At 46.9% G+C, this 14,610-nt stretch overlaps 1 protein-coding gene across 7 annotated transcripts in view; it reads right to left on the bottom strand.

Moving 5' to 3' along the window:
- APLP2 (amyloid beta precursor like protein 2) overlaps positions 1 to 14,435 on the bottom strand; it is a 105,575-nt gene extending 91,140 nt beyond the window's left edge. For all 7 annotated transcript variants that reach the window (XM_077457884.1, XM_077457883.1, XM_077457882.1 and 4 more), the window contains exon 1: positions 14,270 to 14,435. In XM_077457884.1, coding sequence (XP_077314010.1) covers positions 14,270 to 14,341 — 72 coding nt within the window. In that variant the 5' untranslated portion in view covers positions 14,342 to 14,435. The remainder of the gene's footprint in view (positions 1 to 14,269) is intronic.
- Between the last annotated feature and the right edge of the window lie 175 nt (positions 14,436 to 14,610).

Here is a 14,610-nt window from a genome sequence, read left to right on the forward strand (position 1 = left end):
AAAAGGCATTCGATCAGGACTCTGCAGGCCAGTCAAGTTCCTCTACCCCAAACTCACTCGTCCATGTCTTTATGGACCTTACTTTGTGCACTGGAAATAATCATTTTGGGGGGGGGGGGGGGGGGGGGTATTATGGTGTGGGGGTGGTTTTGCAGGGGTCGGGCTTGGCCCCTTAGTTCCAGTGAAGGGAACTCTTAAGACGTCGTCATACCAAGACATTTTAGACAATTTGATGCTCCCAACTTTGTGGGAACAGTTTGGGGATGGCCCCTTCCAGTTTCAACATGACTACGCACCAGTGCATGAAGCAAGGTCCATAAAGACATGGATGAGCGAGGTTGGGATGGAGGAACTTGACTGCACAGAGTCCTGACCTCAACCCAAAAAATGTTTTGGGATTTATTAGAGTGGAGACTGTGAGCCAGGCCTTCTTGTCCAACATCAGTGACTGACCTCACAAATGCTCTTCTGGAAGAATGGTCAAACATTCAAATAGACACACTCCGAAACTTTGTGGACAGCCTTCCCAGAAGAGCTGAAGCTGTTCTAGCTGCAAAGGGTGAGCCAACTCAATATTGAACCCTACGGACTAAGACTAGGATGCCATTAAAGTTCATATGCCTGTACCAACATTCCATCAGACCTGGTAAGAAATGTCCACTGATTCTAATCATTCACACCATCCTATGGGAGCTAAATACCTTAATTCAAATGTAAATGGGCTGAATGAATGGAAACGGATAACCTTACACTTTGTGAAGAGAGAATGCCTGGGAGAGACCTCCAGGACAATGAGGTGGCTGCCTGTAAATCACCATCAATGGCTATTAAGGCTTCCAGTAGACCTGGTCACACAGGGCCACAGGGGTGCTGCAAAGGAAGTGACCCACCCCAGGGAGGATAATAGGATTTGCCCACCTCAGGACAGAGCGTATTGTGTGAGGTGAGTGTAAACATGGCAGCAACCAGATAAGGCAAGGTGGTGTCAGAACGGTTTGGGGGAGTTTGCATACAAAAATCTGAGCTGGGGGGGTGGGGGCACATCAACATTAGAGGGGAGTTTAAGGTTTCCATCATTCAAGAGCAGTCATTAGCAATAGAAAGGAGTTGCTGATTCCTGAAGCCGAGTGCCAGTCAAAACCGGAGAAAAAAAAAAATGAAAAGCTCATAGAACAACGAAACCATTCATTTTTAAATTAAAAGATTTCCTCTTTTTTTGTCCACTAGATTTCCTGTCCAATTCTCAGACTCATTCAATCCACATCCTCTGAGCCCAGGTTGACTGTTGATTACAGTTCTGATTTCAGCAAGCAGCCAGTACCTGAGTAATGGTATCCACAGACAGATGTCTTCCTGGGAATGGTGGGTGTGGTGCCCACTGTCATGCAACAGTGGCTAAGGCTGGCCTTACAAGGTGCGAATGTCTCTTTGTTGCAATCACAGGTTGCAGGAAAGAAACGCGCTCGATTCCCCCATCAACACAGATCCTGATGATGCAAGAATTCCTCCTGCCATGGTCACTGGAAGCCATTCCCGCTGGTAGAAGACATTACTGCTAGCAGCTATACCGGCCAACAGCAATAATTGCAAGTAAAAACCTGGTAGGCTGGTTCTATTCAAGTTCATTGATCAATCAAACTTGTTAAATTCAGCCTGCCTATACACTGTTCGAATCTCAAACAAGATTCAAACCGTCTATGGCCAGCATAAGTGGTTAGCACATCCGTCTAGCAGCACTAGGGTCGCTGGTTCGAATCCCAACTATAGCACTACCTGCCTGGAGTTTGCATTTTCTCCTTTTGCTTGCGTGTGTTTCCACCCACACGCCAAAGACATGCCGGTAGGTCAATTGGCCCTAGTATGCGTGTTAGGGACCTTCAGATTGTAAGCTCGAGGGCAGGAACTGATGTGAATGAACAATAGATATGTAAACAGCTGCGTAAATTGATGGCGCTATACAAGAACTTGCGAAAAAAATAAAATAAAAGTATTATGTTTTTACTTCCGTCAGTGTTCCCAATGAGGAGATTCAGAAATTTACCCCGATAAGCACTATCAGTGGGAGAGAACATGAAGAGGTCAAAAACCCCCCAATACATGTTACAATTGTCACTAGAACAGGAACGGAGGGAGAAATCTTCCAATGGGGACACCAGTTCCAACTATCCAAGGAGGAAATTCCCGCAATTTGGAGAGATTTCTGGTTAGGTCTTGAGGACAAGAAATGGGACACCTCTCACCGCTACCCAAAAAAGGTGAAGGTTTAAACAAATGTCCTCCTCAATCCAAAGCTGAAAAAGGTGGTATTTTTCCGTTTTTTCTGGATCAGGGTCCATCTGTTTTCCATTGAGAAGCCCCATCACACAAGTATTTATCAGCAAGCAGGAAAATCTCTGCATGTTATAATGAAAGTGAAGTCCCCGTCGTTGGATCCTTTATTCACCTCGCTGGGTCATCATTGTCACCTAAAGGGACCGTGCCAAACCCAGTGAAGGGTTAAGGTAAGGACCTTCCCATTGCCGGTGTCTTGTAAAATAGGGTCCTCCATCAGATGCTGTCCTCTGCGTACTGCGCATGCGCAGTACACAGGAGCACAGATTCCGAAAATTGCCGAGGACGAACGGCGCCTGCGCCGTGAGTCCAGGTTCTATCCCCACTATCCAAGTGGACATAGAGTTAGAATAAAAAAGAGCCGAGCGCAGCGAGGCCGAGCCCGAAGCGTGGCGAGCGAAGCTCGCCCGCGAGGGGCCCTCTAAAATTCTAAACCCTATGTCCGCTTGGATAGTGGGGCTACCTCCTCCACTCACGGCGCAGGCGCCGTTCAGCTTCGGAGATTTTCCGAAGCTTCGTCTGCTCCGTACTGCGCATGCGCAGTACGGAACGGACACATATCGATGGTCGGACTCAATTGGGCAGAACACCGGCCACAAAGTTTCTGCTTTGTAGAAAAGTCAAAACACAGAAGATCCGGCTTCCTTTTTTAGGAAATGCCCAAATGAGGAGGTAAAAATCTCTTTGTCTACATCACGCTCTCCCCACCACCGATGTGCGCAAAAGCGCAGTCTGTCAACATGGCGGTCCAATAAAAGACCTTTCAATCTCAAATCACTTGTAGAGCCACCGGTCACATGATTTGTAATAAACACATTGATTGCCATATACCACTGCAAAACAGAATTTTTGTGCAGATTTTCTGCGTATCAGACATCAGAGGGTAAAAAGCGATTTTTTAACAATTAATTGTGCAGCTCTACTGCTGGGCGGTTCCGTGAGGAGCGCAGCTTGCTCACTGCTCGCCTACCTGCGACATCTTCCCAGCTTGACAGCTGAGGTTAAGGGTAAAAAAAAAAAAAAAATATTTTAATAAAATTGGTCAGCCTTTCCTATGACGCCCATCAGCGCCAGCCTCACAAGCACACATCAGTAAAAGGAGAAAAAAAAATTACTTGTTTGTAAAATCTTATAACAAAAAGTTAGATTTTTTTTTAGCTTGGCACCTGGCATGAGCAATTCTTATTAGACATGCAGGTCTGGGCGCTGGGCCGCCGATTTAGGAAACTGTCACCCAACTTTTTTTTTTTAGCTGGCTCCTAGATTCTAAGCAAATTTGTCAAGCCCTACAAGCTGGACTAACCCTTTAATCCGACTTACTTCCCACAATGCAGTGGGCTCATCTCATTTGCATACACCGCCACTGGCAATAGAAATGCACCAACCACTGAAAGCGTTAAAACGCCGTCCAAAGCAATTGTCTCTAGAAGTGATGTTCAACATATGGTACGCTTTTCCAGTTGACATTAAGAGTGGATCATTTCAGAGCTTCTCAATGCGACACCCTCTCAACGCCATGGAAGGCAGAAGCCATTAGCGGCAGTGCGGGAGAGACGGAGCAGCCAGGGGATGATGAGAGGATATTATGCACCATTACTGACAATGGTTCCCCTCCATTTACCAGTCGGAGAGGATGAGCTTTATCCAACGTGACCAACGGTAAGGATTTTATCGGAGATCTGATCTGCGGATGTCGCAATCCCACCACAAGATAGAGGAAAGTGCGCGCCATCAGTGAAGGAACAGCCCCAGGCCCAGACCTCACTAGACAAGAACAGCACAAGAATATGAAAGAACTCGGCATGCACGATATAACACTGCCCGCCGCTGCCGCCTCCTCAGCAATCAGAACGCAACAATAAAATTTTGCTCAGTATAAAAATTTTCTAAACCAGACAACCTAAAATCCTGGCTGGGGCCAGACGGGTGAAACAGCTCTATTCCTTGAAGGATAAGTGCACATAAAACAAAGTCCACCCTTACCACGGACCTAACCTAACCCACCCTCCTCCTCCACAGAGACCTACTTACCTCCATCTGATAGATGTGACCATTTAGAGCCCTGACTGCCCCTCCCTTAGGAGTCTTTTGACCCACGGATGGAGCATGAAATGGAGGTAGAACTACAGAGTTGGCTACCACTTGGCCAGACAACTGATGCATCTCTGGGCTACTAGTTTCAGTTTGTTTTACCCAAAAAGGAAGTTCTCAAGTCACATGCTTTTTAGTTGTGTTTTTTTCATCTACCCATCCCCCCACCCTACGGGAGATCTGGCACACTTGGGCAATTGGTTGGTTGATTGCATGGGACCATTGGACCTTACTCCTCCATCTTTAGGCCATAACCTAACTAAACACGCTCGATCATTGAGATGAAATTCCAAGTTTTTCCCCTGAAGAAGCTGCACAGTGAAACATGTAGAAATATAAAAAACGTGGATACAGCAATTTAACATCACTAAACGTGTCCCCACACACACACACACACACACACAAAATGTATTATATACATTTTTTTATATTAAATGAAAATATCATAAAAACAATCTGATTTTTAACTGTGGATTATGCATTTATATGGAAGTGCACCTGTAAAGTCCCATACTTCTCTAACCTCGTATGCATAGAAGGGATGTCGGGCCATACACACTAAACCGATTGATTCCGATTATGACCACACAACCTTCCACGTGTATTTTTACTAGTATAATGTCAGCACAGTCCATACACCAGGTTTTTTCATCTTGAGCCCTGGTGAAGGGGGCATTTCTGGACCTTGAGATGCGCAGACTTCCTCTTCGGATGTCCTACATGACCCTATACTGGAACAAACTGGGATGAGGAGCTTCAATGTTGGGTCCATTGCAATTGAGAATCCTCTGCTATGTGAAAACTGCTAGCCTGGTAACCAGATAACCTAGGGCTGGACAAATCATAGGCGCTAGGTCGCCATGGTGACTAGAAATTGCGCCCTGGCGCCTGGGTTCACACCTAAGTGCACTGAAATCACAATTGCATTCCAGTTTGTGCGATTTCAGCATAGGTGCGATTTTGTCTCCCCCTCTCCGCAACTACCTCCCATTCACTTCAGCGCAAAAACACCAGTCAATGGTAATGCTATGTGAACTTTTATCTCTGCATGCCACTCAATGACTTGCAAGTCTGGAATGCACCTCTACAAACCCACTCAGCACCCTTTTCATAATGGCACTCAAAACCCAATGCATGTGGATTGCACAATATCTAGCCTGTCACGCAAACCTGTGCGTTTGACAACACATTCAGAATTGCCTATGTGTAAACCAGGGCTCAGGCTCCATCCACATCTGGGCGTCTTGGGATCACGGCAGAATTGATTACTGCATGACGATCACGGCAAAACCGCACAGCATTTTAGGTGCCATTGAAAGTGACACATGAACCTGCATTTTACAAATTGTAGTGCGTTTTGAGATTGCAGGAGGAATCGCAGAAATTCTGTATTCTATATATATTTTTTTTTTTTAGCCGACTAAAATTTAAACAAACTTGTCAAGCCTTGAAATAACCAGTACCAACATCCTTAGAATACGGTTGTAGAAATACAAAATATGATAAGCCCAGAGCCATCTATATACTTCCAATGTTATTTCAGAGGAAAGAATCACAACATCAAAGAATAAACTTTGCAGCACTGTCCGGTCTTATAATATGAAGCCTGTAATTAAAGTATAACTCCACTTTTTTGAGAAAAATAAATAAACAAACATACATCCCCCTTCTGGGTGATTGATGTACATTGCAAAGATTTTAACAAATTTTGTTGCAGATTCCTACCTTTTGTTATTCTGAAGGAATCCCTGTGTATTCCTCTGTGCGGAGTGAGTCTAAAGCCCCATACACACTATCAGTTTTTCTGCTGAGTTTTTCCTTCAGATTTACCAAAACCATGTAGTGCAAGGGCCTGCCTGATTGCATACAAATTGAAACTCCTAAGGTTTGACCTCATATTATATGGTTTTGGTAAATCTGAAGGAAAAACTCAGCATAAAAACTGATAGTGTGTATGGGGCTTAATGGTTTCATAATTATCAATCGGCTGCTGCAGAATCAGAGCTCTAATGAGGAAAGTGGCAGGGTCTGAATCCCTTAAGACACGATTTCCTATTGGAAGTATCTCACCAAAAATAACATTTTTGTTGCAAAGGATGCCAAATCTGATTTGTATCTTAGTGCAGACTTGGGGGGGGGGAAATATATCAGTGAGCCAATCACACAAGCAGGATATGATGTTTCTGGGGGGGGGCGTTCTGTACACATTCTGTGTACAGAATTAGGGATCTACCACATTTTTGGGGGGGGGGGGGGGGGGTGCGATACGATACCAATAATTCGGCCACCTCTCAGGCCAATAGCCGATAATCTGTACATTAAATTTTTTTTTTTTAATCACTGTTATTGCTGTCACAAGGATTGTAAACATCTCTACTGACAGTAATAGGCAGTGACAGGTACTCTTTATTAAAAAGGTATCAGGGGTCTACAAGACCCCAAACCCCTCCTCTGCACTTGAAAGTATTCAAAAACGTTAAAAAGATTGATGTTTTTGAATACTGTGGGTTACTAGATCCGAGACCCAACCGAAGCATTAGCTTTGTTCAGGTCTTCAGCCAGCCGGCGGACATATCAGCTGGTTGCTCGGGCCTCCCGGTGGGACAGGACACCTGGGCGAGTGACGGAAAAAGAGGGGGAATGATATCCCCTCCTGCTGATTATATTAAAGGTCATTTTTAATAACATTCAATGACTTGTGTCGCAATTTTATTAAAAAAAAAAAAATAATGTTTTATATATACACACACATACATACATACACACACACACACACACACACACACACATACATGAAAGTAGAGTTACCCTTTAGAGTACGGTAGTATTGGATAATTAGAACATGCAGAACAACATTTATCACTTGCTGCCAGCAAGGGGAGCCACAGAAGCTGTTGCGCTTGATTTTCTGCTGCGTTATGCACTGGTTTACTGCTATGCTGTGAATAGTTTGTGCACATCGATCTGCTATTCCATTCCCTTCAGCATGCCATTCTCCAATCATGGAAACACTTTGCTACCTTTAAAAGTCCCAGATTTTATGCAAGCAATGAAAGTTTATGCAGTAATAATTTAAAAATATAAAAACGTGACCAGAAATCAGTTCTGATAAAAGGATCCCAGAAAATGGACCATTCCATGTGCTGAATGCAGCCAATCGATTTACTATGAACAGGAGGCGACGCTCTCGCACCTCCAGGATGTGATAAGCTCCTATTCAATCAGTAGGTTGGATATTTGTTCAGCCACAGAATGGCTTCCAGCGCCGACTTGTTGGAAAAATAAATACATTGAAGAGCTTGTGTCAGTCTTTTTGATGTACATAGGGAGGATCAGACAGCTCAGCCACCACCAATGTAAACAGAGAGAAGGTACCAGCAAGCTGAGACCTGCAATCAGAGAGGAAGGAGAGGAGCTGAGAATTCAGGAGTAGAAATCCAGGAGCTGCAAATAATGGCCAGCGTTCGGGGCAGTTTGTGTACCTAGGTTGGTACAGAGAATAAAGAATCCCATACATGGCTGTAGCTCCTGGGGACCCCTGGAGACTATATCACAATCATCATTGTAGCTCCGGGGGACCATGGATGAGCGTTACTAGGTATACACACCCAGTTTTATGAAAAGTATGAAGGAAATGAGGACACCCCAAGCAAAACTCGTCAGGAAGAGATCCAAAAACGGACTTGCTGCCAGGGCAAGATCGACCGCTCTTCAGAAAGCATTTGGCAGGTGGTGAGGAGGAGGAGGAGTCACATCACCTTCTCACCTCCTGCTTTACCCCTTGAATCCCACTCTAGTGTGCCACAACTGTGTGCATCACCCATATCTTGTTGTGTTCAGCAGGCACCACACCCACTGAAAGCATTAGGGGGTAGAATTTCTGTTGCAGCATCTGTATATGGGTGTAAAAGTGAGGCTCAACTGCAGGAGTTTTACCACCCCCACCCAATCTCGTGTGAACAAGCCTTGAAAGAGAGCCACCTAAATGTTAACTATTCTTAAAATTGTTCCCTGTCCCCCCCCACTTTCTACATGTCCTGCCTACCCTGTGTAAAGAAGCAGGTGACAATGGCTGAGAATTTCAGGAGCCACCATCTCAAGCCATTGTTGGCTCTCCCTTGCAGCTACAGCTCACTGGCACAGGGGAGCGGGCGCTGCAGAAATACGACTGGAGGTGACTTTTAAAATATGGACACTTATCCCTCCAGCACGCCCATGATGTCAGCACCCGAAGCCGATCTGTCGATCTGTCGATAGGGGTCTCGGGTGCTGCCGACGCCATCTTTGGTGTGGGAATCAGGAAGTGAAGCCTTGCAGCTTCACTTCCCGGTTCCCTACTGCAAATGCGCGAGTCACGCTGTGCAACAAGGATGGTCCCTGCTGTCTCTGGGATCCGTGTGTTTCCCTGCAGACAGCGGGGTCCCCGCAGAAAGTGGCGTAAATACCCGCACATTCTGCAGCTATCTGTACCCCCCTCCCCCCTGAGGGTTCCGATGAGCGCAAGTTCCACTTTAGGGTGGAACTCCGCTTTAAAGCGGAGTTCCAGCCTTATTTGTGTTTATTAAAAGTCAGCAGCTACAAAGAGGGAAAAAAAAAAAAAAAGTAGCTGCTGACTTTTAATAAACAGTCACCTGTCCCACGTCCCAGCAATGCGGGTGCCTGCAGCATCCCTCCTCTCTCCGGCATTGGAAGTGTGGGCACCCGGCTGTGACAGCTTGCGGCTTCACAGCTGGCTGGGCAATCTTTTGGGACCTGTAACGTGTTCCAGAAGATTGCAGGGAGGGAGAGGAAGAGGAGAATTTCCACTCAAGTCACCTAGGTGGATTGAGCAAAAGTGGGAGTGGGCCTGCTCCCCCAGCACCCCCCCCCCCCCCCCCTCCAAAAAAATAAATAAATTGTGGCATGTCAGGGGGTAATGAGTGCTTAAAATGAAACATCGACTTTTGGGTGGAACTCCGCTTTAAACAATAAAAACACAAGTATACAGATCTATTTTACACAGGTTAGGCAGGATTAAAGTGGTTCTTAAAAAAAAGGTAGGCGTTTTTTGTTTCTTCCCCTTATAAAAAAAAATAAAAAACGTACCCGAGCCCCATCTCAATCCAGTGATGTGCACGAGAGCAGCAGCTCTCCCAGGTCTCCTCCCTCATTGGCTCACACAGCAGCAGAAACCACTGGCATGGCTCCTGCAGCTTTCAATCACAGCCAGAAGCCATTGAGGAGAAAGCAGGGGTGGGGCCAGGCCATACTCCACGTAGTGTTCCTCGGAAACTAGCCTGCTCGAGTGCCTCCATAACAAGAGGCTTGCTATTGGGGGCACTCAGCCAGGAAGACCACCAGCAGGGGAACAAAAAACAAAAAAAAAAAGGAAGGAGGATTGAGGTTGCTCTGTGCATAACTATTACACAGAGCAGATAAGTAGGACATGTAAATTTGTTCCTTTAGAATCACTTTAATTCTATTGGAACGTACAGTATTCCTTGGAAGTGGAACTTTATATATCATTTTTTTTTTTTTTAATACGAAAGAAAACATACTATATCTCGTGTGCAATAAATTTTCTTAGCTGCCTACATGCAACTCATTTTGCGATTTTGGCATTAGTGAAGTAACTCCCACACAAGTCATCTTGGCAAGGACAAAGATCAGAACCTGGTAGTAGAGGAGCCGCCGATGAGGAAGCTCTAGAACACGGCAGCACTAGCGGAGGTGAATGTAGTTCCACTTAAAGCAAATAACAGCATCCTTAGTTTTAATTTGAGGAAGGCCATTCATTCCAAAATCAGATGTTAAACTAAACTTTCTAGTAACGTTGAAAGACATTACTCGAGCCTTTGATGGCCTTATCAAAATGTACTGAAGACATTCTTTGTATAAACGTTTATGCAAAATTCTGGCCAGCTTTATTCCAGTCCCACAAAATACCTTTTGATTCTGCCAGTGAAAGCCAACCTCCTTTGACGGGGTGGCAACAATGCTGCACTGCTGCCGAATTCAGAGCATAGTTGTCACTCTTATGTAGACTGCCTGCTTGCAGTGCAATGGGAGGAGATGAGGTTTCAGGTGGCGTGACATGGTCGCTGCAGATTCATAGGTCTACAGTTTGCCAATCAGCCCTGGCCACACCTAGTCCCACCCACTGCTTTGTGGATGGACAGCACTGCCACTGCTGCTGAATCCCTCCCACTGTGAGCTGCAGTGCCTAGGAGGGGGGAGCGTGTGAGACACAAAGGACCATTTGTTTGTTAGGGAGGTAATGGAAGTTTCTTTACTTCAGTAACCAGATTTGGGATTTGTTTAGACTGTCATACAGGAGCCTTCACTTGTACTTTAATTATATTCCTCCACAGCTTCTTATGCATCTTTCCTGTGCCTGCAGATGTTTGTGTGAAATAAGTATACTCCGCATGTAATTAAATATTTATCCTGCGCTCTCCCATTTTTGCAAGCTTATGTAAAAAAAGAAATCTGATCGTGGAATAGGCAGTAGCGGGTTTGCTCATGAAATCCTCCACCCTAGTTACAAGTCGTCTTCCCAGAAACAATGGGGGAACGTGGGAACCAAACATAACCTGGAATGGGCAAATCACAGAAATGTTACAGCATGCTGGACAATCTTCACCCCGGCCTGTGAGGGGGGAAAAAGTCCTCGGTCATCTGGAATCAAATTGTTTTGGAGATGGGAAATATATCTGCAGAGGGAAATACTTCCATTTATGATAACCCAGACAAATGCTTCGTCCCACCGATCCAACCCAGGATCGCAGAGCCTGCACCTCTTCTCCACCAAAGGAGCCCCTCTTATTAATCTGTGCGCCCCAAACACCGTGCCACCCCCTACGTGGCCACAGATTTTCTAATGACAGTGTGGAGTGAGCCGAGTATGCCAGCAATGTAGAGGTCATCTCTCCAGAAGGAAAAGGGAAAAACAAACAGTTGAAATACAAGCCGAAGGCCAGATTCCAACCCCCCCCCCCCCCCTTCACACACACCTTTCCGACAGTCAGATTTCAACTCACCCCCCATACCTTTCTAACTGCCAGAATCCACACCCCACCCCCATTCCTTTCCGACTGCCAGAATCCACCCCCCATACCCTCTCCGACTGCCAGAATAAACCCACCCCCCATTTGTTTCCGTCTGCCAGAAGGACCCCCCCCACCCCCGACCGCCAGAATCCAACCCCACCATTCCTCTCCCACTGCCAAAAGTGCCCCCCTACATTTCCAAATACCAGAAGTGCCCCCCCTACATTTTCAACCAGTAGTCCTGATGGCCAGTACATGCCTGCCACCACCCCCCCAAATATTCCTTTTCAGACTGCCAAAATACCCCGCCCCCTTTTCTGACTGACAGAACCCCCACACATTTACACAAACCCCTTTTTGACTATGAGACCCCTCTCTCCACACACATTCTAGAGTATAACACCCCCCAGAACAAACACACTTTCATAACCCATCTGCCCGCCCTTAAGAAAAATGACCAGCCAACATTGAGTGTTTGGATAAGAGGACAAACCCCTGAGAAGAGCGCCCCCCCCCCCCCCAATCCACATCTGGAGATACAGGGCCTGTACCCTGGGCAAACACCTCTCATCAGATCGCAAAAATGATTCTCCCCCTCCCCCCCAAACATAATGGAGAAGAGAACCTGTATGTTGGCACAACCCACCTGAAATATCACAACCAACTATCCATCGGCCAGAGAACTCAGACAACTTGTATCCAGCACAGATTCCACATGTGAAGTATTGTGGTGCCAACATTTGTCTTCCTTATTATTGGAGTTGATAATAAAACACACAATGTAGTGTCAGAAGGCAATGTGTCTCCCGTGTGGTCTCCGCACTAACACCTGACCAACGTGATCAGCCTGAGAGCCCAACACAGACCGACGGGTGACAAGTGCCATTTATTGCTGCGCAAGCCTTGGCACTGATGTGCCCATTACAGAAAATAAACCCACACACAGCGCCCATCGTGAGAAGCCATGAAGCTTGGTGCGGAGGAAGAGAAGGTTCCTGCCTGAGATCTCCCAGGTGAGCCGCCGCTTACCACCACCGCCGCTGGCACTGCATGGGTTAACGCCGAGCAGTAATCCACGGGGAAGCTGAATGGAGATGGAACAGATTGTCTCGGCTTCTCATACACCTTAATCTCTGTTATACCGCTGAGCAGAGTCTAACTACAGGTTATCACAAACTATACATACATACATACACACACACCAGGCAGGACATCATATCCTCAACCTGCCCTGCAATAAATGCCCTGGGGTTGGATTAACCCTTGCAGCACCTGTGTAGCAGGGCACTGATTGTAGACTGGAAGGCATCCATATAATGACATGGGGGGGGGGGGGGGGTAAGCCTTGCTCCAAGCACCAGGGTGGGGAACATCAACATAGCCAAAGGATATCCTGAGACTGGAGGGTGGAGATTAACCCTTTGTGTGACAACCATTTGCACAAGAAAAATAGGAGCAACAGAGGCGAAAAGGAGCCAGGAATGGCCAGAGAAGATACAATACACATCCACCAACCCTCCACCTGGGGCACCTACCTGGGAGGGGGGGGGGGGGGGGACAACAGAAGTGTTTTCACCAGCAGGGGGCAGGAGAGGGCCACTACAATATACAATACATAACAATGGGAAGGTGATGCTTCTTCTTCATACCAGGGCTGGACAGACCACCACGGAGAATAAAGAATGCAGCCGATACATTGTACCCACCTAGGGAGGACCTGGGAAAGACGCAGGACAATGGTGTGCGGTGCCCCTTCCTCAGAGCCGTCTTTGGGCTCCTGAAGACATTACTAGGTGTATGGTGCTGTATGGAAGGGGGGGTGCCTTGTCTGCTACCTGCGCTATACACAGAAGAGCTCATCATCACAGCCAACGCCATTATCCACCTATTACACAAAGCGGAATGATGGCATCAGCCAGAGAGGACCGAGCGCCAATCACAGGCTCTATAAAAGGAGCAAATCACACAGGATAGAACTTTATACCATCCACAGAATGGATTATATAGAAGACCTATAGAGATCACATACAATGATAACAGGAGCACGCCGACCTCACACTGTGCCCGTATTATCTATGGACCCTCCAAATAAATATATGAGCCCCCCTCCCCCATAGAACACTATATACCGGTACATACAAGGACAGTGCCATCCCATAATAACACCATTATGTTAGAGGTGAGCATTAGATCATATACAAAGCACAAGATGAGAAAATATATCACACATTATCTGGAAGATCTCTGCAGTATTCTAAGCACCCCATCATCAGATCTCTCACCGGTCACACACCATCCAATCTCCAGATCTGAGACTCCCCCCATATATGTGGGATTTCCCCGATCTATGACCCCAATAACAGGGAACACATTGATCTGAAGGGGGGGGGGGAGGGGGCAACATGCTGGAAGTTGTAGTTCCTCTCCAGGGATGGACAGGCGCAGGATGGATGGGTCACCTATGTACAAACCTTTATATCACTGAGTGATCTCCTCTGCAAATAGATGTATATAGAGATACATTGTATACAGGACACCATACATCCCCCCCCCCCCCCCCCGGGTATATACAGGGCAAACCTGGAGTATACATTATACACCGAATACAGTAATATAACCGATGCGATTATATATACCTCCTATGTGTACACCTCTATAGGAATATACGGGGGGAGGGGGGTATACAACATACATGTATACACCGCACACAGAGGCCGGCCTCTCCTTCCCATACAGGTGGGTATATCCCCCCCATCACATCTCCTCCGGTGTCCGCGGGGACGGACGGACATTACACAGGTCACATATACCGGGCTCACCTCGATGTACCGGGCCAGGCTGGGTACGATGAGGGCGATGAGCAGGGTACACAGGGCAGGGCAGGCCGCCATCTTTCCGATCCGTTCTCCTCCGCTGCCAGATCCAGACTGAGAACTTCCCGCACCGGGATCTCCTGCCTCACCGCGTCCCGCCCCGGACACGCCCCGAATCCTCCCATACACGCCTTAAACACGCCCGAAACACGCCCCTTCGGCTGCGGCTCTAGCTCCAGGCACGGAGGACACGCCCACCCCGAGTCACTGCAGAAGCGGCTGCGGCCGCTGTGCGGAGGGATCGGAGGTCATCCCTGTCCCCGGACTGTGTCACTGCACATTGATAG

This window comes from Lithobates pipiens, unplaced genomic scaffold (assembly GCF_037356315.1).
Source record: "Lithobates pipiens isolate NorthernLeopardFrog02 unplaced genomic scaffold, aLitPip1_a1.2 Scaffold_27, whole genome shotgun sequence".
In the NCBI taxonomy this organism is placed as follows: domain Eukaryota; kingdom Metazoa; phylum Chordata; class Amphibia; order Anura; family Ranidae; genus Lithobates; species Lithobates pipiens.